The sequence below is a fragment of the Botrytis sinoallii genome (assembly GCF_014898435.1).
Source record: "Botrytis sinoallii strain Bc 23 chromosome Unknown BSIN_027, whole genome shotgun sequence".
Lineage (NCBI taxonomy): Eukaryota > Fungi > Ascomycota > Leotiomycetes > Helotiales > Sclerotiniaceae > Botrytis > Botrytis sinoallii.
Window position 1 is genome coordinate 487,124 of NW_024066054.1, and position 24,597 is coordinate 511,720.

General features: G+C 42.2%; 10 protein-coding genes across 10 annotated transcripts; 5 read left to right on the forward strand and 5 right to left on the reverse strand.

The window, feature by feature from the left end:
- Positions 1-587: 587 nt before the first annotated feature.
- Positions 588-2,472, forward strand: EAF02_010775 (uncharacterized protein; the record flags this gene model as incomplete). The annotated part of the gene is made up of 6 exons (XM_038906823.1): positions 588-613; positions 690-922; positions 1,039-1,327; positions 1,389-1,488; positions 1,541-1,777; positions 1,828-2,472. 6 exons carry the CDS (start codon positions 588-590, stop codon positions 2,470-2,472), a joined length of 1,530 nt encoding a protein of 509 aa, XP_038753371.1.
- Positions 2,473-4,644: 2,172 nt separating this feature from the next.
- On the reverse strand, positions 4,645-6,240 carry EAF02_010776 (uncharacterized protein; the record flags this gene model as incomplete). The annotated part of the gene is made up of 3 exons (XM_038906824.1): positions 4,645-5,066; positions 5,128-5,650; positions 5,698-6,240. The coding sequence occupies 3 exons, from the start codon at positions 6,238-6,240 to the stop codon at positions 4,645-4,647; spliced, it is 1,488 nt and encodes a 495-aa protein (XP_038753372.1).
- A 434-nt stretch (positions 6,241-6,674) lies between these two features.
- Positions 6,675-7,281, reverse strand: EAF02_010777 (uncharacterized protein). Its single transcript, XM_038906825.1, has 3 exons — positions 6,979-7,281; positions 6,903-6,926; positions 6,675-6,849 (listed from the first exon to the last, which is right to left on the reverse strand). Exons 1-3 carry the CDS (start codon positions 7,052-7,054, stop codon positions 6,770-6,772), a joined length of 180 nt encoding a protein of 59 aa, XP_038753373.1. The 5' UTR covers positions 7,055-7,281; the 3' UTR covers positions 6,675-6,769.
- Positions 7,282-7,844: 563 nt separating this feature from the next.
- EAF02_010778 (uncharacterized protein) lies at positions 7,845-8,739 on the forward strand (the record flags this gene model as incomplete). Its single annotated transcript, XM_038906826.1, has 4 exons — positions 7,845-8,037; positions 8,094-8,329; positions 8,381-8,465; positions 8,519-8,739. The coding sequence occupies 4 exons, from the start codon at positions 7,845-7,847 to the stop codon at positions 8,737-8,739; spliced, it is 735 nt and encodes a 244-aa protein (XP_038753374.1).
- Positions 8,740-9,248: 509 nt separating this feature from the next.
- On the reverse strand, positions 9,249-10,280 carry EAF02_010779 (uncharacterized protein; the record flags this gene model as incomplete). The annotated part of the gene is made up of 4 exons (XM_038906827.1): positions 9,249-9,344; positions 9,509-9,691; positions 9,821-9,999; positions 10,058-10,280. 4 exons carry the CDS (start codon positions 10,278-10,280, stop codon positions 9,249-9,251), a joined length of 681 nt encoding a protein of 226 aa, XP_038753375.1.
- A 1,712-nt stretch (positions 10,281-11,992) lies between these two features.
- Positions 11,993-13,611, forward strand: EAF02_010780 (uncharacterized protein; the record flags this gene model as incomplete). The annotated part of the gene is made up of 5 exons (XM_038906828.1): positions 11,993-12,142; positions 12,198-12,464; positions 12,520-12,746; positions 12,807-12,877; positions 12,929-13,611. 5 exons carry the CDS (start codon positions 11,993-11,995, stop codon positions 13,303-13,305), a joined length of 1,092 nt encoding a protein of 363 aa, XP_038753376.1. The 3' UTR covers positions 13,306-13,611.
- Positions 13,612-14,381: 770 nt separating this feature from the next.
- On the forward strand, positions 14,382-15,567 carry EAF02_010781 (uncharacterized protein; the record flags this gene model as incomplete). Its single annotated transcript, XM_038906829.1, has 3 exons — positions 14,382-14,612; positions 14,672-14,958; positions 15,027-15,567. 3 exons carry the CDS (start codon positions 14,382-14,384, stop codon positions 15,565-15,567), a joined length of 1,059 nt encoding a protein of 352 aa, XP_038753377.1.
- A 100-nt stretch (positions 15,568-15,667) lies between these two features.
- Positions 15,668-17,448, reverse strand: EAF02_010782 (uncharacterized protein; the record flags this gene model as incomplete). Its single annotated transcript, XM_038906830.1, is given in 6 exon segments — positions 15,668-15,935; positions 15,989-16,012; positions 16,024-16,233; positions 16,315-16,878; positions 16,944-17,376; positions 17,387-17,448. 6 exon segments carry the CDS (start codon positions 17,446-17,448, stop codon positions 15,840-15,842), a joined length of 1,389 nt encoding a protein of 462 aa, XP_038753378.1. The 3' UTR covers positions 15,668-15,839.
- A 1,072-nt stretch (positions 17,449-18,520) lies between these two features.
- Positions 18,521-20,013, reverse strand: EAF02_010783 (uncharacterized protein; the record flags this gene model as incomplete). The annotated part of the gene is made up of 6 exons (XM_038906831.1): positions 18,521-18,853; positions 18,915-18,940; positions 19,000-19,325; positions 19,492-19,615; positions 19,665-19,791; positions 19,855-20,013. 6 exons carry the CDS (start codon positions 20,011-20,013, stop codon positions 18,590-18,592), a joined length of 1,026 nt encoding a protein of 341 aa, XP_038753379.1. The 3' UTR covers positions 18,521-18,589.
- Positions 20,014-22,456: 2,443 nt separating this feature from the next.
- On the forward strand, positions 22,457-23,703 carry EAF02_010784 (uncharacterized protein; the record flags this gene model as incomplete). Its single annotated transcript, XM_038906832.1, has 4 exons — positions 22,457-22,623; positions 22,683-23,171; positions 23,235-23,302; positions 23,360-23,703. 4 exons carry the CDS (start codon positions 22,457-22,459, stop codon positions 23,701-23,703), a joined length of 1,068 nt encoding a protein of 355 aa, XP_038753380.1.
- Positions 23,704-24,597: the final 894 nt, after the last annotated feature.

Sequence of the window (24,597 nt, forward strand, 5' to 3'; positions counted from 1 at the left end):
GATTCTACTTCATATTCTGCGATTTGATGAACGGGAGTTGATTGGAATTTCGAAGTCATGTCCTGCGAAATAACAGAAGCGCTGGGGCGTTTGTTGTCAAAGTTAGTGGATGAGGAAAAACTACGAGCATTATCAAATCACCCACCAAAAGAAAAAGGAAATATTTCGTGACATATAATACACGATTATTATATAAAAACCATCATCGATCCATCAAAATGATCCAGGTGTCCTCATTTTTAACTCAAGAAATTTATAAATGTCTCTAAACTACACACAAAATGTCTCGAGGTGCCCTCTTCACATCTCAAGTTGGTGTTGATGAACCCCTGTAATGACCCACAGATCCTCCGACTATCGTTATCATGCTCGTGACATTGATTGTCACAAGAATCACAATCATGATTCAGAAAGCCTCCTTCCGACTATACTAATACATTGCTATAGATTTCAGTCAGACGGGTCGTTGCGACAGCGTTTCTTCATTTCCTTAATGCGTACTGTTCTCTGTCGAAATTGATAGTGGCGGGCTGGAAACCTGGCTGGATTCCCTGATAACAAAAGGAAAATAATAAAGGACAGTTGAGATGTCGACAGAAGATACACCGTTACTGTATCACGATTTCCCTTTCTTTTGATCTCAACATTGGTTTCATATGTTCTCAAACGCATCACTAATCTCTACATAGCTCAGATGAGGTCTCCGATAACCTTAATCATACCAAAGCCAACGATGATACGATCGCAACTTCACCGACCTCAGCTGCTGCTTTTCCTGAGAACACAGCCTTCGCAAAAAGGCTGGTCAGGAAAATAGATCTAAGACTCATGCCATTGATGTTCATAACGTTTAATTTTAATTACATCGACAAAAGCATTTTGAGTACTGCCGCTGTGTTTGGGTTGGTTGGAGATACGGTATGTATGTTTCGTTTGTGAATAGGGAGATTCGGAATTCCCTGATTTTGGAAGAATCCTGACTAAAAGGATCGCGAGATGCGAATATCCAGTCGTTACTGACACTCACCAAGCATCTAGTGGACGGAAAATTCAGTTCCATCTCCAGTGTCTTCTATTTCGGGTATCTTTTATGGGAATACCCTGGCGTCTATCTGATCCAAACCCTTCCTGTAGCAAAATACATTGCAGCGGATATTGTGATCTGGGGAATCATCGTTGCGAGTACGGCTTCCTGTACCTCTTATCAGGGATTAATGGTAGCGAGGTTATTCACCGGGATGGTAGAATCAAGCATTAGTCCGGCGTTTCTGTATGTTACGAGTATGTGGTATACGAGAGATGAAATGCCTAGTCGCATGGGGCTGTGGTAAGTGAACTGTGAACAAAATGTGTAAATTTCCATGATGAGGTGGCTGATATTGTTCTAGGTATGCGGGAAATTCTTTTGGGGGTGCCGTTGCTAGTTTGCTCTCTTTTGGGATCGGACAGATTCATTCTTCATTGAAACCTTGGAAGTTGTTATATATAGTAAGTGTTATCCGAATGAAGCGATGAAGAATCATCTTTAACAGATCGTAAGATATTTGGATCAGCGACTGCTTTATGGGGCTTCGTTGTCCTGATTCTTTTACCAGATACTATCTCCAGAGCCAAGTTTCTCACCGTGGAAGAGAAGAAATGTGCAGAAGAGAGAGTGCGTGTAGCAGGAACTGGAATTACCATGTCTATCAAAAATGAATGGAAAGTCGAACAAGCTATCGAGTGTCTACTTGATCCAAAAACTTGGTTTTGCGTTTTCATCTCCCTATTTACCATGGTATATCGATAGTCTTACCATTTCCGAAAACATGATTAACCGAGCCCCAGATCCCGAATGGAGGAACAACCAGTTTCGCAAACATCCTAATAACAAGCTTTGGATTTACTGGTCTCCAATCAACTCTCATCTCTCTCCCATCCTCTCTAATATCCTTTCTCACCATCGTAACATCCGGTTATCTCGCGTCTCGCTATCGCAACACCACGACTCTCCTTCTCTCTACTCTTCTTTTACCCCCTATTATAGGCGCAAGCCTCATGAACTGGGCTCCTCTCAATTCGTTAAAACTAACAGGTTTCTACCTAATTGGTTTCTCTCACGCGACTATTCCTTTAACAATGAGTCTTATAGGAGCGAATACAAGAGGAACGACGAAGAAAATGACAATGAGTGCTTGTATGTTTGTGGCGTATTGTGTGGGGAATATGTTGGGTCCGCATATTTTTGGTGGTAAGGAAAAGGATATGGGGTTTGGGAGAGGGTTTGCGGTCTGTTTGGGATGTTACTTTCTGTCTGCGGCAATGGCAGTAGGACTGAGGGGGTATCTAAAGAGTATTAACGCAAGGAGGGACAGAGAGGATTGGGGTTTGGAGCCCGAGGGTGCGGGCGAGGGTGAGGGAACAGAAGGAGAAATGGACATGGGCGGGAATCTCACAGATTTCCAAACTCGAGGGTTTAGATATAGATTATAGTCTTTTGGAAGTGATCGACCTGTACTGGTTCTATTTGTCACTTTCCGACGACCTAGACATTCAGACACCAATCTAACGAAAGTCATCAATGTATCTCCACACCCACAAACCAAAGTATGTAGACAACCGCCATCTTTATCCGAACCAATACCAAATAGCATGCATGTCAGCACTAATGCATGTGTTACATGTGTTGATTCGAATACGATATGCAACAAATCCGCGATGTGTCTTTCAAATGGTTTTGCCACTCTTGTGAGGGGTCTCACGTGATGTGATTTGTTGGTTTGGTTTGGTGTCGCGGAGAAGCGGGGTTGCGGAGCGGGGATGGAAATTGTAGGGTTGGTTGATGGGGTTGATGGGTTTGATGGATGTTTGAGATGTAGAGGTGTGGATAAAATGTGTTAGGGGAAGTTACTTAGTGCCATCTTGCTGTTGATGGGGGTGGTTGATAGGGAAAGTGGTGGTTGGAGCTCGAAAACTGGTGATCCTATATATGTTTCTTCAAGTCTTTCTTTTCTTTTCTTGTCGTTTTGATGTATACGCGTGGGATGTCCTCATCACCATAGGATAAAATTCTCATTTTCTCTAGTTTGGGTTTCTCTGAAATTATTTATTTACAGCGATGCTTAGAACACTACTATCTTACATATCAATGTGAGGGTCTCAGGAGATGCTCTCCTCGCAAGCGATGATTTAAACTCGCTTCCGCTTCTTGGAGGTTAGCTTTTATAATAATAAGGAATAGTATTATTATAATGATAGTGGAAGATCTAGTCAGTTTAAGCTTGAGGGATAAATCGAATATATAGAATAAGAGTTGAATTGAAGTCAATTTAGAAGAGCTAGGCTGAGTTGAGATGAATTGCTTGCTTTTTCCTAGATTTTCTTTAAAGAATATTCTAGGTTTATATAGTTTATAATGAAATTCTAGTATATTCTATGCTTATAAATAAGATCGATTTAAATCGTATCTTATAGAATCATTTTAGATAATAAAAAGAAAGTACAACCAATCAATTTAGCGATATTTCCTGTATACTTCCATCTAGTTCCATTTCATTCTATTCCATTATAAATCAATTTGATAAGAGATACTATTATACAACTATATGATAATATGATTTTATAATATAAGATCATATTATATGTGTATTAGTCATCAAGATATCTCTTATTTAGTAAGATATTAATAAGTGATTTAGTGGACTTATTATGAATCCTCACACCGCTACTCCCTAATAACAAGGCCAACGTTAGATCCGCATATGTGGGTTTGTTTCCTATCAAGAATTCTTGGTCTGCTAAAGGGGTGTACGGAATGCTTGTTAGATGTTTGATTTCGTTGATGGAGCGATCGGGGGTGTTGAATGGGATGGCTTTCTCGTGGTTGGAGTGGGCGAATTACTTGATGTTTGGATGGGGTGTTGGTTGGTTGTGATTTTGAGAGTGATTTTTCATTATTCAAGATTGTTTGGTTTGGTTTGATGATTTCTGGGGCTCTGCAATTCTTATTTCAGCACAAGCTCTTGGGTGAGCATGATGGTTGTATCTTACCAGTTATCTGGGTTGGTGGCTAAAAATGTAGGTTCCTTCACTATCTTGTTATCGACAATTTCGAGCTTATAGGAATGCTAAGCTCATCGCATGGAATATTGATCATCCAGGAGTTTGCTCAATCGGCGTGGCAGTAAGTTTTAAATGGGATTGTCATTTTGAATGGAATCTCTTTGAAAGTAACATAATGGTAAGAGGAAATGTGCTCGGAATGCAGATGAGAGCTTCACCCACAACTCGGCCAAGATATGTCCTATCATTCATATTATTGTCTTTTTATGCCTCCTCTCAGCTCCAACAGTTGGTGGCGTTTGCAATGTCTCAAGCACACTCGTCAGATCGACTTTCGGGACAGCTTCACCTCAGTCCTCATTCGCGTTCAAGACACAAGAACTTATTGCTCATATCTAACAGTTGGATGATTGTTTCTTGGCACTAATTTATCTGAAATTCAATTCATAATCACTGGCATGAACCATCGTTCCGTCTGTTCCAGACTCCACTGAGGTCGGTCACATGGACAACAAAGTATTGTCAAAAGTCTCACCATTAATTCATGTACGGCAATTGAATTAGAAGTGAAAGAGGCACAGTAAACTAGGACGAAGCTACTCTTTAAGCAGGAAAAAGCGCTACTTGGCAACCATTACCATTTTTCACCACCAGCTTCACATCTTCGGTCCATGGCCTATCATCTCGACTTTCTATTTTCTGAAACTGAGCTGCCATTCTGGCAATAACGTACGAGGCCTCTCCTAGAGCTTTTTGTCGACCAGCACAGCTACGCGGACCGTGGCTGAATGGCATGAATTCCCAATTACTTGGAGAGATGTGATTCCATCGGTCGGGATTGAATATCTCAATGTCATCCCCAAATACCGATTTTTCTCGGTGAAGTGTGTAAAAGTTTGTGCTGACTTTCCTACCTGCTGGGATGAATATTGGTGCTGTACCATCAGAACCCCCGCCGGTTGGAAGTGTTGTGTCGACAAGAGCTACACGGCTGTTTGCATGGAATAGAGGATAGATTCGTAAAGCTGTATTCATTAATTCCTTTCTGACAAAAAGCGTAAGATTCATAGATCAGGGTAAACTTACACTCTTTTATACAATTGTGAAGAAATTTTGAGTTCCTCAAATCTGTTGGATTACAAACTTCGAATGAACCTAGAGCACAAATTTCCGTTCGTAGGCGTGCCCAGACTTCGGGAGATCTTGAAAGGAGGAATATCGTATTGCTCAAAACTATGCCCGTTGTATCCTGGGTTACTAGCATACCTTGAAGAATTTGCGAGCGAATTTCGTCCAAGTTCTTTCCTCGGAATACTAAATTCTCGAGAAGACTTGAAGGATGGTCTTCTGACTTTAAGCTGTACACTTTTTCTAGTGCTTTGGCAATATGATGGTCCACGAATAAATGCACTACTCTGCATGACTCTTTCCACTTGTTACTGAGGAGAGATACACTGCGTCCAAACTTTCCAAATGCTAATCGTATACCCATCCAACTTTGTGCAGTATCAAATGCTTTCTCGAAGGTGTACATATCTACCGGCGAGTCCCCTGAATATAATGCTGCTATGCGCTTACCAAACAGGAATTGGAGTGATAGATCCAGGAACTATGGTCAATTAGACATTATGCACTTGTCTTTGGGCTGCAACTCACCAATTCATTGAAGATTGGTGCCAAATCAACAGTCTGTCCATTTAACGACAAGTGTTGTATGTACTGTTCGTAAGCGTCGCCGAGGGGTTTCAAATTTACAGTATTGGCTTCTGTCAAGGTTGAAACAAACAAACTTCGATGAACTCTCCATTCTTCACCATCTCTAGTGACAAATCCTCTTCCGCAAAAAGGCTCCATAGCATCAGCTCTACCTGTACCCCATTCTTTCCAGTTTGTTCCATAGATTGCCTTTAGATTGTCTGGATGGGCTGTATAGATCGTGGTTCTTCCGAGACGTAAAGCTTGGAATGTCTTGCCGTAGATATCATGTTGCTTTGAGTGTGTTTCTAAGATATTATGCTGTTTTCGCATCTCGAGAGATTTCTTGAACAGATCCAAACCAAGAAAAGGGTCAATTGCGGGTAAGCTTGGAGCCTGTTGACATTCTGCAGGTGTGTTCCTTCTGAGTTTCCATCTTGTGTAGAGCTGATAGCAAAGAATAACTGAGAATAATAACAGCAATTTGATGAGTAAAGAGGCCATAACTAATAGTGCTCACTGCCCTTCTTATTTGTGAAGTTATTCTTTTCTGTGTTGCAAGAGATCTGGATAGCTCGCAATTCCCATAAGTTCAAGGCATTTTATTTGTGTAACTTCCTACCTAGGTACATATTTATAACTTTTGACAAACGGAAACGGATAGCAAACTGATAGAATATCCGCCGTCTTTACGTGCTTGAGATGTCGTCTATTGGCTCTCCCAAGGTCGTCTTAACATGGATCAGAAAGGGGTAGCTCCGATTGGCACGTTATTCACTACCATGACGGGTGGCACAATGCGCAACATTTTTCCAACAAGTGATTGGGTTACATTCTCTCAAGCTACATAATCAAGTTTCTTGGCCGCCAAATGCCGAACGAGCTCAACATTCGATCCCGCTCTCTCATCCAAAATGATGCCATTGAAAAAGGAATTATAACAACACAGCCTCTAAAAGCCACTTTCCAATCCACCTCCTTATCGCTCAACTCCACAAACAGCCTCCGATGTGTCAAACAACTCCTAACTATTCTAGTCGCCCTGGTAGGCGGCGACAGAAAGCCCGTTCGCATCAATAGCGTTGTCAGGCCATCTCACGAATTCATCACCATCTAATGGAATTCAGCAAAAGTATGTTGCATAGTTCAAAGTTATTTTCACAAACCTTTTGATCTAATCGTAGGGGGGTCTATCATGATTGTTAGCGGGATAGCGTGTCAGTAAGGTGTTTTATCTCTTACCAGGATGGCTGAGAGGGGCAGCAATGGCCATAAATCCAAAGCTTAAGACTATGAGTTGGTAAAGAGTGACGCGCATTTTCTTTTGAGGAAGTTTGATTCGATTGAGTTTTTTATTGTATCAGATATCTGGGAAAAGGCAAATAAGTAGGTAGGTTCAGTCGATCATTTTATAGTTCAGTTAAATGATTTTAGGAGTTCATAGTTTTCTCCATTTCTTAATCGATTCCTCCGAAAAGATCCAAAATATTGGATGATGACAAGGAGCAAAAAGCTTCGCCTTCCACATACATAAGTACCGAATACCATTTCCAATGTTCTGCCCTACGAGGTTGCTTGTACTATTGGTTGAGAGGAGAATTTCCCAGCTGGTTTCATCTTTTTCCCTATATGGAAAAAGCCTTATCGGTTTCCCCATCATCTTTATCTCAATTTGGTTGCACAAATGTCGGACATTGATGCTTCCCGCAGCAAATCTCGACGGTTTTGCATTTAACCGGTGACCAAAAGCAGGCCGGTATCAATTTTATTGGATATTATCGTTTTCAGCTGCTTGCGCGTTAGTTCTTGGTTAGACGAGGATAACCCGATATAAATATTCTACCCATCGTCTGCGGGGATGTCATCGGGTGTTGGGTCCTCGAAATTGCCATTCTTGGCTATGTTGGGCAATGCGTTGAAGCCTATTGCTACCCCGAAGATCATACGATGTGCTCTATGTAGAAAAGATACAAAGGTACTATACAGTCTAATCTGATAATGTTGAGCTCGAGTCGCCGATATGCAATGTCCTTGGCTTAGATTAAAGATGTGTGCAATCAGTCATGTCAATCTTCAGCAAACAGTTTTATTCCTACGATCAATGCAAAATGGCATCTGAAAGTAAAACATTCTTATTGAATGGGGAAATATCAGAAGATGAAAAACTTAGGAATAGACAAGATAATGCCAGCCTAACTCTGAGAGTCGTCTTCCTACATCTTTCACTCATACTATTATATACTATCATTTTTTTACTCGCCCTACTCCGATCAACTTGTCCATTATCAACTTCAATTCATCGTATGCTTCATGAATTTCCAATGACCTTCAGGTGCTGTCGTACTCATTCATTCTAGCTTTACCAGGTGTGAGGATTCGATATGTACCAGTTGCTCCTCCCGATCTCCCATCTTCACCTTACGCTGGGCCTCCGAGCGAGTCGGTAGACCAAGCATGGCATGATCTATTGAAAGACATGAATATACGGGTCACAGCTGAAGAATTGGAAAAGAGGAATCAAAAGTCCATATCTTTACCAGAAGGTGGTGGTCATATGGTCTGGATTGGAGCTCATCATCAACTGCATTGCATCGCAAGTTTCATCTGAATTATTATTTTAGCTAAGAAACTGACAAGTCGACAGAAAATGCTTCGACGCTGGAACTATCGGGATCACTACTATCCCAACATAACAGACCCAACAATAGAACATTGGGATATCCATGCAGGTAACCTTTCCCTCTCCTCATCACCAAGATGAAGATGCTGACGCAGTAGTCAGATCACTGTTTCGATATTTTACGCAGTGCAGTAATGTGTCAAGGCGACACAACGCTCACAACTTTCGGATGGGAAAAACTATCTAAGCCACAGCCGCACGTCAAACCGACAGAACATCGATGCGTGGATTGGAACGCGCTAATGGGTTCTCTCGTCGATCGTGTAGTTGGTGAGGAAGAGATGGCTGCGCTTGTAAATCCTAGATTGGAAGGGGGTGCATAATCGGGATGGAGTTCGGAGCCGTTGGGCTGCGGATGTGTGATGGACGATTGTGTCAATGAAACATCTATATCTTTTAACGCTTTTGGTACAACATAATATTCTTGGTTGGGAGAATTTAGCTGTGTTGACCGTTTTTGAGACAGCTGCTTCTTGTCGATTGACGCGTCTTGGCTAACTGTTCAAAATTTGCAGTGGCATGATTTGATCTTGTAACTATCTAGAGTTCCATTGTCAGGATTTTAGTGTATAAAGGTGAACCAATAAATCATGAGTACTCAGCTTCTGTCAGATTTACATTTCATGACAGATTTCTTGACTCCTGAGACAACAATTTAAGCTATACGCTACTCACTCTTTAGTAATGCGACTATCATACAAATTCTATCTCGTTGCAACTATCCTATTCACTTTTGTGCAAATTCCAGCTGTTCAGGCAATCTTCTTCCGATTTCTCCAAAGATTGTCTTTAATTTTGACTCGTCAGAGTTGGTTGCCCCTATCTTTTTCTCTCATCCCTCGCGATCTAATCTCTGTCTCTCTCCAACCCAATCCTGCAGCTCTTCCCAATTCACACACATATGCTCAGTACCCCATCCAGTTACACCCTGTATCACTCCCGTCAGCAAGCATTCTTTCTTATCTTCATCCACTTCTTGCCTTTTCTCTGCTATGACAATTACCCTTTTTCTCAAGCCACAACAGAATCACATCAATCTCTCGTTAAAATACAAAAGAAAGCTCACTTTAAGCGAAGAGGAGATGAACCTACTTTCAACTCAGGATTGACCCTCTCAATACTGCTATCCCCACAACACATCAAACTCTGCCTCAAAAAATCAATGCAATGCCTCATGTGACTTCTTCTCATATGAGGTTCCAATTCTTCCTCAAGAAGTACTGTTCCTGTTGTCGCTGCTTCATTATTGAGGTAGTAAATGTGACGTATTCCATCCTAGACTACCGTTAATAACTATTACTGGGATATCATATGATAAATTCTTGATGGAAAAGAAAATCAATGAAGATGGGGAGAAGGTGAATCAGATATGGGATGAAAAAATAGACAGAAATATATCCGTACCAAACAATGCAACTGATGCAAGACGCTCAATGTAGCTCTTTCTCCTTCCACATAAGGATTATTGAAGAATCCCCCATCACCTTTCGTCATAAACAATCCATTCCAAGCAGCATCTGTGGTATTAGATGGCGGATACGAGAAATTGCGATTATAGGAGAAACTACTCAGTTCTTTAGCAACTAATCAGTTGACATTAGCTTCACGAGAATTTAATAAGTTTAGAGAGAGTGTGCATACATCGAGGTCCTACACGGGCAGCTATCGACTGTGTGTCTAGAAGTCTTGCAGCAAGAAACCCCAGTGCACAGGATGCGAAACAAAGGGTCAAGATTAGCAGAATATTCAATCTCAAGCTCAGTTTGTTCTTGGAACTCTTATGAAGCCCCGGTTTTGTTTCTCCATCAGTATCGACGGTGATGGGTGCGTAAACAGGTTGTCTCGTGATTAAAGGAAACCACATTGTGCCAAGAAATTTGAACATATTTGTGCGTCACTCTACCATACAATAAAGTATATAAAAAGGTCCAACTTGTTAACTCACAATATGAATTGTTTATTCTCTCTCTCGGTATCACAGAAAGAACTAAATCTCTCGTGGCGGTACGAGATAAAGAAGTCATGAATACAGAGAGGCGTCTCTAATTTCATGCACGACCACTTTAAAGCGTATTAACCTCAAGTCCGATACTGTATGCGAAATATCTGCGACGTTTTTCTCTACACAATAGCATTTCTAGCACGAGTTGGAGAGGATCGTACGACTGCCAAACCGCGTTCTTATCGTCTTGGAGTCTTGGTATGTTGTACATGTACGACCATGATATAAGCCGTGTATAACAATAGAAATCTTGAGGATTTCTTTTCCTTCACTTTAGATAAATATAAATTCCATATATTCTAAAAAACTGCAGATACACAATAGCTCTGAAATATCCATTGCCATCGTATCATCAATACATCTTCACGATAGAAGAAGAGGCGTAAGCCGAACTTTATAGATAGCAACCCAACAACATACCATGCGTCGGGGATATAATCCCCTCGGAAGTCATCCAAACTCTCCGACTTGGAAGAAGGAAGGAAGCGGAGTCCCGTAATCTCTAATCAGCCAGCCCGCCGGAAGTGCCATCCTGTAAGCAGCTTGATGGCAACAATCAACTTCTTTTAAATTACCTTCCAGAAGATTGTCATCAGGTCTTCAAGCCGAAAGTTGCCGTCTTTTCTCCTGTCTCCATGGCGTGATTTGTTATTTTTAATTCTCAAGCCAGAATCAGGGGCCTGAATAGAATTCTTTGAAATGAGGGATCAGATAAATGGAGATGAGGGGGAATATGTCTCTGCATGTCATGCAAATTGGATTTATTGAGGGTTAAAATCTAGGTAGCAATGTTCCACGGCATTTGAAAGGACGGGATAGTATTGGATGTTTATGTGTATACGAGTATGGTTCCAAGAAAAGGTGATTCGTTCGCGAGATGAGCGTCAATGTGCTTATTGTTCCACGCGAAAGGGATGGATGGGTATTATTGGATGGCATCTAGGGCTTTTTCTTGGAGAGAAAGAGTGGTATGAGAAGTTTTGGAGATAGACGGAAAGGATTTGAATGAGACATAAAAATGGAGGATTGTGGAGTTTAAATGCTCATCTTCAATGAACATGAACATTCAGCGATACATCGAAAGGGTAAATCGTGTTGGACTAAGTACTTACATGTACGACCACCAAGACCCAATGCTATTGCTCATGTAATACCACTTTGGCCACAAAGTTCAGAACCTCGTGTCTAAGTAATGTATCTAAGCATCCCAGCTCCTCATTTCTTGGAGCGCTGGCAAACCAAATTGCCAAGTCATGTAATAGAATGTCCGAGCCGTTGCGTCTGCGAGCAGAATGCATTCCATTGAAGAATCTTCCAGCTCAGCCGTTTCCACTTTTACCCCCCTCACGATTCTGTACCATCTAGCCATGCGTCGCGTCGAGGGGGTGGAGGATTCCAATTAATAGTATATGATAGGTATGTAGTACAGCACTTGTCGGCGCTACGGATAATAAACCAGTCATATATGTAAAAATATCCCCACTCGAGTCCAGAGATTCTGTGTTTGAAGTAAAGTCCAACATCTACGTGATATTCTCTCCCAGACAACAACCATCATAGTTAACTCCCACACTATGGCGATCCCAGAAGTTGCCGTCGGCGGCGTCGTCGCAAATGTGATTCTTGTTGTGCTCGCAACTATTATAGTTTCCCTACGCTTCTATGCAAGAAAGAGAAGTAAGCTGGCCTTACAAGCTGATGATTGGTTGATATTTTTCTGCTTGGTATGTTCATCTTCTCATCAACTCATCGTGTGTACCATTAATGTTTGTCTGGTAGATATGCTCAATTGCGTTATGCGTTGAATGCATCTATGCAGCCGCGAGTGGACTCCGAGGAGTTCATCTATCGACTTTGAGCTTCCCAGATATCGAACGGTTCTTTGAAGTCCAATTTGCGGATACTTTGATTTGCCATTTTGTGTATGGACTTATCAAAATATCAGTCGTGGTTTTCTATAAACGCATTTTCACTAGCCGGACCTTCATCATCTGTGCGAATACCGCATTGGGCATGATTTCGTTATATATGATTTTGTCATTCTTCGTAAGTATCAATGATATCAAGTGAAAGTGTGGCACTAAAGACATAATCCATTTAGCTGTTCCTTTTTTCGGCTCATCCTGTCGCAGCGTATTGGAACACTACACCCGAATTGATTGGCACTCAATTTATTTTGGATGTTCCGAATCTCGTTATCGCGTGCGCAGCTGTAGATATCTTCCTTGATATCGCAGTCCTAAGTCTTCCATTCCCTGTGATAAAGGGCCTTCATATGCCGACAGAGAAGAAAGTTTATGTGTCCGGTGTTTTCCTTCTTGGTGCTTTGTAAGAATTCAGTGTCAATGCAGACAGATGTTACACTTTGCTGATACCAAATCATTATAGCTGTCTCATCTCATCTTGCATCCGACTTTACTATTCCCAGAAACTATTCGGAACCAGCACACCTGATCTCAGTAAGTCTGCCATGACCTATCATCTCGCAGCTCTAACCTAAAAATCATCAGAACTCGACGAAGAAGTGTATCTCTGGGCTCACATCGAAGCCTACGCCAGCACTATAACTGCCTGTCTTCCCTGTCTCGCACCTCTTCTCCGCGGTGGCCGCAGCCTCGGCTCTATGATCGGTAGCGTGCGTTCTAAACTCTCCATCCGCAGCAAGAACAGTTCTCTGTTCCGAAAACACTCGTCTGACTCCACATCCAACAATCTGCCAAGCCCTCTTTCCGAAAAGTCACCTTGGAATGACGATGGATCAGGACCAACTTCAATTGTTACGGGTGGAGCTAGAGATTTGGAGAGTCAGAGATATCCCAAGTACCCCGATGAGAGAATTCTGGTGGAGAAGAGCTTTGTTTCGGCCGCTGGATCAGCGGTTAATTGATGGGGTATATTCAGTTGATAGGGACAAGACCTGGCTTTGAAGAGAGTCCTTAAATGGCTGTGTTTGTACTTGGAGGATAGGTACTTAAGGATAGATCCGTCCTTTATGTAAGACTTTATGGAAATGAGACTTCAAGTGACATTGCATTGTCCTGTGCTTTCCTAAACGGATTTCTCGATTTAAGATTTCGATTGAAACCTTTCAAAGGGCAGTGTTGCTCGAAGCATGCCTTGTCCTTGTTGGTTTGAAAATACTAATCGTTAGTCAACATAACTTGATAGACTTACTTCTGTCCATCCCAGTCACTTGACTAAGCTTTTAGGTGCAAAAGATAACTAACTCTCCCTAAAAGTCTATGTTGCACATCTTTGATCTGTTTGCTACATGACTCATCCTGGTGGACATGAGATAGTTCTATTTAGATAGTTCTTGCAATTGTTTGTAGTGGATTTAATATCCATCGTAAAACTTCATTGATCATAGTTAACCTCAATCAACAAATAAGAACCCTTGCACAATTTTTGAATAAAAAGGCCAACATGAGCTTCACATACGTCGATATTTTAGAACACAATTCACAATTCAATCTCGAAACCAAAGGATGCCTGTGGATTCTCGCAAGATCCCACATACCCCACAATCCCACCCCGCATTAAACCGTTTATTCAAGATTCTAGTCGTAGTATCGACGTTTTCTGTGGATTTGGTATGTTTCAGATTCTTTCAATGCTCAAATGCGACCTCAAAGATTCCAGAAGCCTCAATGTCGGTATCCATAGACCCCAAGCGCGCGCATGTACTGTACTGCCCTGTCCTGACCCACCAGACCTACACCAACTTGAGGCTGAGTAGACGTGAGCCCTGACATATAGATACACGTTGAAACCCTATCTAGAGAATTAGAAGTCAAAGATCCAATTTAGACGTTCTTTAAGTTTTCTATTTCTCTTTTGTTTTTGTCTTTATTTTCGCATAATTGTAATTTTTTGAGTGCCTTGCATAATCACTAGTCTCTCGTTATTCATCATTGCTTGCAAATTTCACGCTGCTTCACACAAGATTCGGCCAGCCAAAACATGGCAATTCAGAATCTAGATTTGATTCCTCGATTTCCCAAGAGGCGTGAAATACAAAAGCTTTCTGTCAACACCACCGTCACTCTCAATGCCGTCCCAGCTCAATCACCCATCCCACTGCCTAAATCGGCATCAAAGATCATGACTCTCTCCGCCTATACCAGAGATTTATCATTATGGGGGATCCCCCGCTGGCCATTTGAACCAAAAATGGAGCGAATACGCACACTCGTACTGGATCGCTTGGGCTTACGAGATGATAATCCTTGCATAGTATCATTTGAAAACAGGACGGCATTCAAGAAAGTCTACAAGGTTATTGTTTATCAGATGGTAAAGTGGAGAGAAGGTTGGGAAGAGAAGAAAGAGAGGGTTATCATTTGAGCGTTCGATATCCTTTGCAGGAGAGTGACGAGACGCTGAGTGAAGTAGCAACCATGAAGTTTGCGCGAAAGTTAGGGGTTCCCGCCCCCCGAGTAATTGCTTGGGATGCGAATAGAAGGAATAAATTGGGATTCGAGTGGATTTTGATGCGAAAATTGGAGGGAAAATACCTCAAGGATGAATGGGAAGATTTGTCATTTGCTCAAAAGGAGAAAGTGGTGAAAAACATAGCGAAATATCAAGCAAACTATATGCAACTAGTTTCGACGACATTGGAAACCTTTTCGACGCGCAAGACGCAGATGATTACATCACAGACTATAGATACGGTGATTTCAGTACTTCGCATCAAATATCGAGAGAAGTCCGACCCTTTGTTGGGCGGTTAATATCTATTGCTGCGATTAGTGACAGAAATTCGTACTGTTCTTTCCCGGATAGCAGTTCCTATTTAGAAGCACTGTTGGTACCCATATGGAAGGAGTTATCGACAACATTACGAACCTCGACTAATGAACAAGAAATGATCGAAGCACAAAGTCTTCAGAAGCTTGTTCAAAAAGTGCATGCTAAGGTTCTTCAGACATTTCCAGAAACAAGGGTATCCACAGTCCTTGTCCATGACGATTTATCGATGAGAAACATTTTGATTGACGACATGGGAAATATAACAGGCATTCTAGGGTGGGAGAATGCGACGGCCATGCCGACCTGGAAAGCAACTCAATATCCGCAATTCTTGAGTATTGACGAAATACAACAATCAAGTACAGAATATCAAGAGAGCATCCATGAAATGTAGAGGAAAGAGTTGAAGTAGTAAGGACTAAGGCGTCTCTACGATGAGGAGATGGCTAAGAGGGTAGTCGCTTGGAAAGAAGAAATCAGTCGAGGAAAAATCAGGAGAGAGCTTGAATTTGCGTGCAAATTCTGTAGTATTGAAAGCTGCGTAAGGAAATTGATGACTGGGTAAATGCAATCGAAACCAATTTACCCATAGCACTGGTAAAACAATAAGCTAAGGTACGTACATCAATTTCTGACAAAAGGAAATCTTTCAATGAGAAGACTTTGCTATGAAACTCCTGCTTTCTTTTCCTTCGCCATGCTGGTTACAATCTTCATTTCCTCGTCAGAAGGTATATTGACGATCATGAGATATAGCACATCCTATCAATACGTAAGTATAATGCTATCTATTTTTAAAAGTGGACTAGACTAACCTCGTGAAGCTTTCTTTTCGCAGTCTTCAAAATACCAGTTCTCTGAGGTTTGGGATTTTCATCTTTGGGCAGCCTTTCTCTCTCTTCTTCTCTCTTTTCCTGGCAGTTCGCCCTAGATGACCACCGGACAAAACTCCGATGATCCCACCTTGATTTACAGGATGAGAGGGATCTGCCCAGCGTGATGAAGGCACTTGTTGCTCGCCAGCGTTTGTAGCCAATGTCGTTGAAGGATTTTCGGTTGCCTATTGCATAAGTCAAATTGTCATTTCTTATATCATTTTAACAGACCTAAAGTTCAAGATTGAAAAGACGCAAAAACGTACAAATTTAGCCGTGCTCCTCTTGTCTCTCCACTCCCCAAACCAAACTCCTGCTTTTTTCATTGCATTTACTTTTTGTTCATCGGTAGCTGTCTCCAATAATGGAAATATTAATTCTGCACTTTCCGGCATCTGGGACTGTCCAATTGTTCTACCAGAGGTGGAATGGAACCCACTGCGGCCTTGAACTTCACGTGAGGCTACAGATGTGACTAGCTTTGTGTTCATATCAACAGTAGAGACAAGTGGTTGGGAAGCCGTAGAGTTGTTTGATTTCCAGGTCATAAGCATAGCATAGAGTCCATGTGGTTTGAATAGTTTCTCATTCATTCCGACAAGATATTTGTTCTGTCTAGGGAGTAGAATTAGATTCATACCTCCCAGCTTGACAATTAACGGATCTGATGGTACGTACTCTTTAGACATATATGCCCTTCTGCCAAACTCAATGCTGGTGTGCACTGCAAATGCTGTGGCGTGGACAATGATACTTGGTGCTACAGCGAGTCCTTCGGCCATCACACTTGCAGCCACAGCCAAGTTTATCACATGAAAGTATGGAGATGCCTGAACAATTTGTTAGCACTTTTTCTATACATAACGCTGCTTACTGCTACCTAGATAGGTCGTACCTTGATAGATGCTTCAAATCCCACCAGAAAATCCATGAATGTATCTTGATCTATACCACAATCTATCAAGACTGGTGCATAAGCTCTTACGAATCCTCGATGTTTAGACCCAGGTCTTCGTTCAGGTATAATTATTGGAACAGGCAGTCCTTGCTTTATATTTGGCCGAGTTGACGAGGATATGCCAGGGTGTTGTTTTCCAAAGTCTCCAAGTATTTGCTTAACACTCTCGGGTTCATCTACTATCTCCTGATCGTATGGAGATAGTTCGGCCTGCGTATCGTCTCTAACCCAGTCTCCTTCGTCATCTTCATCATAACTTTCGTATTCATGAGCATCGAAGGCGGTTGTAAAGCTATTATGTTCAATGGTCGGGGACTCTGAAGCCTCTGGGGTTTTTGCTCTTTGGACATTTCCTTTCTTTCGCTCTCCCCTGCACTAACTTTCTTTTCTTTGAAGGAGGCATATGCGTCAGTGCCGAACCCAATGATTCCACTAACGGCATCTCTTATAGGCCGTCAATCATGACTTGTTTGATCGCTATTGCAGTGAGTGCGGACAGTGTGATGGTTTTTGGGTAACACATTCGAGTGGAAGAGTGAGAATAAAGAACACATCCGAGCATTCTCTATCGTTATAACCCCGCATTCCTCGCGTTTCCAGCGCAACAGATTTATAAAGCTACAGGAATGCAACACATAACGCATTTAGTTGATATAACTTCATTCCAAGGAGCCCACCTGTATATCTCTTTCAGACGCAGCAAAGTACTAACTGGACTATACACAAATCAAGGGAGAACAGCATCTGTGCAACACTTGGAGCGCTTCTCCTCGAAACTTTTTTCTTGTGAACCATACGTCAGGGCTAAATGAATTGAATTGTAAGATTACAAATGAAGAGTTAATTGTGGATTACACCTGGTAAAGGTGATAGTAGGACAATGCTTATAAAAAGAGGAATAACTTCTAATCCGTGCGACCGTGGGCCTGAATGCCCTACGAAATGATATGTAAACCTGGAATGTTATGTCGCTTTTTATGGTAGGCAGTGTATTTGGTCACCCCAAGTCAACCGAGACCGCCAACAAGCAATATTAAATCACACGGTGTGTTTTTGGGGACAGGTATCTAATAACAAAATTCAACGTTTTAATACCTACCTAGGTACATATCGTGCGTACGTACTATTTAGCCTCATATCGCAGTATCTCACTATCTAGGTACCAATCGTAACTTTTATCACAGATCACTAATCATCCACTCATGATTGTTAATACCCGGAACTAATCATTTGATTGGTCTATAGAGTGTTTGACTCGATAATTAGGGCTCTGTGCTACCCGATACACGCTTTCAATATGCAATCTGCTAACATCACAATATGCACTGAACAGTCGGATTCTGCATGTATTTGTCACAAAAAGACTCCCTAGATCACTCATTCACTCTGAGTTTTTCAAATCATTATTACAAATTTCACACCACTTTATGACGGGTACTATTTGATCGATTAAATAGAATTACTATGTACATTATCCACCTTATGAGCCTCCTCCATACAACATGATGGATGTTATTATACAAAGGTTGATTGTTCATCCATAAATTATCCAAATCATTTATTTGGCCACGACAACTTGGACACTATCTCTTAAAGACTCGGTATAAGTATAGGTCTTCAATACCTTGAGACCAGCTGAGTCTAAGGACCTTCTCCCATTGACTTTGAGTACGCTCCATTGCCGACAAAGCTGCCATCATAGTGAAATCAATGTTCATGGCCTGGAAATTGGTGCCACTGTTGGGAAGAACTATTTCATCAATCAAGATCGCAGAATTTGGGCCCATTGCCTCACGGAGATGGTCCAAAATGATCTTGCACTTGTCATCTGGCCAGTCATGCAAGATCTATATTGCGAAAGGTTAGTCATCTTATTCCGGCGTACTCTGCATGGAGAATATCACTTACGTTGCGCATGTAGTAGAATCTGGCATCTAGTTTCAGAGTCAGTATGGTGCAATCGATGAGATTCTTGCATTATTGAAGTACGTACTCTTAATTTGTTGGGGTGTGAAGAAATCTTGTGGTAAAGCTTTTACCCCATCGATGGATAAAGCATGCTTCAAAGTTATTGGAAGATCCTCAAGAATAACCTCGCCCTTGAGGGCAGGGAATCTAGTCTTGAGTTCTAAGCATTTATGACCAATTCCACCACCGACGTCAACAAACATGACTTGGGCTGGGTCGAGGTCCTTGACATATTCCTCGAAAGGGAACAAGTCTAACCAGACATCCATTCCTTCTCTCTGAGCAGTCATCACTCCATGAAGAAGCCGAGTTTCTCTGGATTTTGCTGGAACCATTCGAACAATGGGAGATCTGTGCGGTGTCCCATGTGAAATGGTGAGTATGATGCATCAGCAGGGTTCTTGTATCCGGTAGCCTTGAAGAACTCTGGGAGGACTTGAAATGCTGGACCAACGCTATCGAAGCTAGAGACGGATTGTCTTAATATATGTATCTTTGATTGCGATGATGTACTTACGTGTGGTTCATTCCAGCTTTAAGGCCAGGTTTGGCAAGTGCTTTTGTGATATTGTCTGCGATAAAGGTCTCTTCTCCGACCTCTGTTACGATATCTGTTGATGCCAAGAACCTCAAAATTCGACCTACAGTAGTTAGAGGCCTGGTCAACATCTTTAATGGGTAGGAACATACTTAAAAGTAAAGGGTCACATTTGGTTTTCTCTGCTAATTCTGTCGTAGTCATGGGACCGTCGTTATCGGCTAAAATCTTGAAGAGATCGAGATCATTACCAGCACGGCAAAGTGCGGGTTGAATTGCCTTAAAATGGAACGCATAAGCAAGTGGCTATATGAATATCATACGTCAAGCATGGACACGTACGAGGTAGATAAGACGCTGAATAGTTTCGCCAGAAGTCTCAAGGGACACAGCCGTCTTTCGAAGTTGATTAATGAGATTCTTGCGCGTGTTTTCATCAGCAACCTTGGCTGCCTCTGTGATTCTAGAAAGCGCAAGTTCGAGATCTCCAACGGAACCCATCTTGAAATTTTGTTTTAAAGAAATGTCACGGAAGAATTGAGTTTGGAGAGGTACAACGGTTGTATCTAAAAGGAAGATATTCAGAACGTCAATGACAACTTGAATGCAGTCCTCGGGACTTACATATATATACTAAATAAACGGCCAACGGTTGGGAGGCGAGGTATTGGCTCGGATTGGAAATATTCAGCAATCTCGTACTCCGTACCGAATAAGCAACACAAGCGTCGACGTTGACAGCCCCTCTCAGAGCCTCGCCTGCTCACCAATTTTGGACCCCACGGACTTGATAGGCAAGAAATGCCATCGCCGGCTTAGTGGGGAGAATTGAGTTCGTGCAACATAGGCCTATCTACAGTCCCAATACCGCCGGAATCAATCTCTTTCTTGGTCGTATCTTTCAGATGGTATCACGCCGCATGACAGCATACAGCCCTTGTTCCAGATCAATCGTGAACTACGACGTCCGCCATCAAGGCATCCATGTCACCGCTAGCAAGACCGGTATATGAAATCCCATATCACAGCTTGCAGACACGAGATCTTCTTGTAATCTCCGTTTCTATATTATTTGTCACATGCCTGGGCGGCAAGCCATTTGATGATACCTTTGATAAGCATAAAAATCAAAGATCGGCGACCTCACCCTTAACGATGTTCATATCTAATCTTTGATATTTGAACATCATAGAGCTAGGTACGGAGTTGAAGCGTGGGGTAAAAGACGGGGCCTCGGCCCTGGGACAGGGGCTAAATTGAAAATCGCCCATTTTTCCAAGTGTCGTCCCAAATTAAAATATTCAAGGGTATAATGACCTATGATATTGCATCAATTAAGCATGCTTAACCATGAAGCTGGTACTGGGGGGTACCGGGGACGTATCTATTTTGCTTCTTTGGATCCAATAGTACACCTCTACGTTGTAACCTTCGCTCGTGTGAAATCCTATGAGGGTTACAACAAGAGGATGGTGAGCAATCACAGAATACGTATGTCAGCTTATTTTGCTGTAAATTCATCCAATAAGGGAAGTTGAAGCCCTTTCCTCTCAATGATTATGGAAGCTTAGACTACTTCAGGATTTCTTTTCGAAGTTTGTCATTATCAAGCATAAGCAGGTCTCGGCGATCCTTCCAACTGCGGTAGTTTACACCTCGTTAGACGTTTAATCTTATAATAGCATTTTGGTTTTGCTGCAGTTCAGAAAAGTCTGGAATATTCAAGGCACGTTGCAAAGTTGCAGTCGGAAGTTCCCATTCCACTTTTTATTTGATTTTATTAATTCAATGTCACTCCACTGTGTGACAGTGTGATAGTCTATCGATGAGAGGGTTGCAAGGCCACGTTTCGATCGTCGAGGCACATACTGGGGATACTGGGGTAGAACGGCGTAGAACTTTATGTCAATCACCTCGCAATAATTTTGTGAGGTGATATATTGATCATTTCAGCATAGCGCTCTACCAGCAGGCAACACATTATAAGTTGTGGGCTTAAATGTGCGTTACGGCTTATTGATATATTGGCGGTCAGCCCCATAGCATTTACGACAGGTCTTATGCGAGCAGTATTAAGCGCTACACATCAATCACTATCTTCAGGTGTGAATGCCATCTTTTGTGAAGCGGGACAAGAGTACCACTGAGCGCTTCTATATTAAAGTGGCGAAGAGAATAAATTACGATGTACTATCGTCTATGTGTGTTCAGAATGAGGGGTACTTCTCTCTCCGCACAATCCACTTTCGACTTTATGGCTTAATAGAGTGGGATATACACATTCACTGTTCGGTATCTGCTCCGTGTCGGTGTACCCGAAATCTCAGGAATGCCACCTGCTGATTTCTGTCCAGGAGATATCCTCAATGGTGATATTCTCAGCACGGATGAGCCCAGAGAATATCTTTCTTATGCTGCATACCATTCTCTGTAAGTATCGCTCTAGCCGCGGAGTTGGACAGCCACTCCTGGTAAACTGACCGGGTACTCGTAATAATAGGCGCAGTTTCTGTCTATGTCGAGCGATTGGGTGGCGCATCGACTGTGCCATTGTTGTAACCCGAGCCTAGTTGTCAGATCTCCTCGCCCCATCTTCCTTCGTGAATGAATACTACATTGGGACACGTGGACAGCTCGGCATGGCATGGCAACAATCACATGTCCAGGCCCAATTCTCCCAGTTTTGATACACGCACAAGTTTTATGTTTGGTTTTGCTAATGTGCTGAATTTGTGTGAAAGAGGATCGAAGGAACAGTACAATTTCCTCAATTTGTGCTATTCTCATACATAATCACACCAGCTATGCTTACACATCACATAGATAGACATTGATTTCCACAAACTGTGATCATTGACTTGTTTGACTGATCCGATCTTGGGGAAAAGTTTTATCTACTTTCCAGCGATTCGGCACTCACGGCTTCAAGATAGCTAACTCGACAATGGAGGCCCCAGCTGGAGGAGATGTCGATAGAGGACCAACTATCATGGCAATTATGTGGGCGCAAGCTGCTATTTCTTGCATTGTGGTTGCTTTGAGGTTTTGGGCCAGAATTACGATCAAAGCGCTCGGGAAAGATGATTGGATTATGCTTTGTACTTTGATCAAGTATGTATTGGTATTGGTACCCAATAAATCATGGCAATTGTTAACCATGATTCTGCTAGTTTTCTCGTTTTCTGTGGGTTTGTCACCGTCCAGGCTCTACACGGCGGCGATAGGCATCTGTATTACATTCCTCTCGCAGAGCAAGAATTCGCGATCAAAATGACCTGGTTACTGCAGCCCTTTGTTATTCTAGCAATTTGCCTGGGAAAAGTATCGGTTGCTTTCTTGATAATGAGACTCCTTTCGCCCACTCCGAAATGGCCAAAGCCATTCCTTTGGTTTTGCATCATTTCGTGCCTCGTCTTCGTTTTCGTGGATATTGTTTTGACATACGTTCAATGTACACCTGCAAAGGCGCTTTGGTATCCAACCGTCCCACATACCTGCTGGGAGCCAAAAGTTCAATCGGATTTCGCGATCTTCTGTGCTACCTGGCTTGTTTTCATCGATGCGCTTCTTGCCGTTTCTCCCATATTGTTCTTTGGGAGGTTGAAAATGAGCTTGAGGAAAAAGATTGGAATCTGTGCACTCCTGGGAGGAGGTATTATGTATGTGACCTGCTACGGTCCTCACTTCATTGGGAAAGTCCCGGCTAACCACATTAATTTTAGAGCTGCGATTTGCGGATCAATAAAGATATCTTATTTGACAGAACTCAGTGCTCGAGCAGATATCACCTGTAAGGCTTCCATACTACAAGTAAACGCAAAAGCCGAGAATTCTAACATTGATATAGGGGCAACGTACGATTTGTTCGTTTGGAGTGGTGCTGAGGCATTTATCCTGATAGTCTGTGGAAGCATACCACCGTTGAAAATTCTTTGGGATCGTTACATCTCAAAGAAGACCGGCCAGACAAAGACGTCGAGTTCGTCGTATATACAGTTTAGTAGCGGGAGATCTAGAGCCACAGCCCATCAATATGACGGAGTGACCTACGACATGAAGCCATTGGCTTCACCGTTACCTGGGAGAGAAGTAGATTTGGAAGACCAGAGGACATCGACAATACAGGAACACAGTGACTCTCTATCAATTGGAGATAGAGAAAGACCGCATTCCGTAGGAATAGGCAGGTGACTGATTGTATATGTATTTTGGCGATGGAAGGGAATCTTTACCCTTTGAATGTATGATATGTAGTTATGAGAACCGCAGAAGCAATGATACCCCAATGTATATGATTGAACAAAAGATCTACAGAATCTGCGGCCCCAATTGGTCTACCCGTACATGGTTTACTTTTACCTCAACTCCGCGTTGTAATCATGTATACTCTATAATAATTCACCAAAAGCCGTTCATTACGCAATTCAGTAACGATGCTACGAGCCCATGCTCACCAAAGACTTGGGTATCCGGGATTCTTCCAATTAAACGAGTACGGAGTACATAAAATACCAAGACCAACACGTCCACCAACACGCTCTGACAGTGTAAGGCTTCTTATCACCAACCCCGCTCTGTCTTTGGGGAGATCAGCTCCAGTAAGATTCACTAAGGGAGCGGAGTATTCAACCAGGAAGATAGAAGATATTTCCCCCTGGAAGAAAACCCGAGTGCTGTGCCCCATAATCTAACTGTGATGAATTTGTCAAAGTTTATGAGGCCAAATACTAGATAGGTGGGTGAGCATACATACATATAGTATGTCGAATTTTCCATTTGATACTTTCGTGGTTTGTATTTTTTTTTTTCCTTGCATTCAACAGGAACATCTAATCCTATCACCGGTCGACATAGGTGAATAGGGAGCATCTGCTAGGCCTCGACATATTACACTAATAGCCTGACCTGGACACAACAATCGCACGGACTGGTCAATTAACACCGATAATCGCCTCAGAATATACCCACCACTGACTGGATTGTTGAGGGGTCAATGACAAGCTATTTCTAAGACTCTCCTGCTCGATTATCGATCACGGTGTTACACTACCGCTAATTTGATTTCAACAATACCATATCACTAGT

Excerpts from the sequence above, each read along its gene's own strand:
- EAF02_010777 (XM_038906825.1), bottom strand. The coding sequence starts at position 7,054 with ATGCGCGTCACTCTTTACCAACTCATAGTCTTAAGCTTTGGATTTATG. Across the intron at positions 6,927-6,978 it reads TGCCCCTCTCAGCCATCCTG|ACCCCCCTACGATTAGATCA; the intron begins GTAAGAGATAAA and ends CAATCATGATAG. Across the intron at positions 6,850-6,902 it reads CCCTACGATTAGATCAAAAG|ATGGTGATGAATTCGTGAGA; the intron begins GTTTGTGAAAAT and ends GAATTCCATTAG.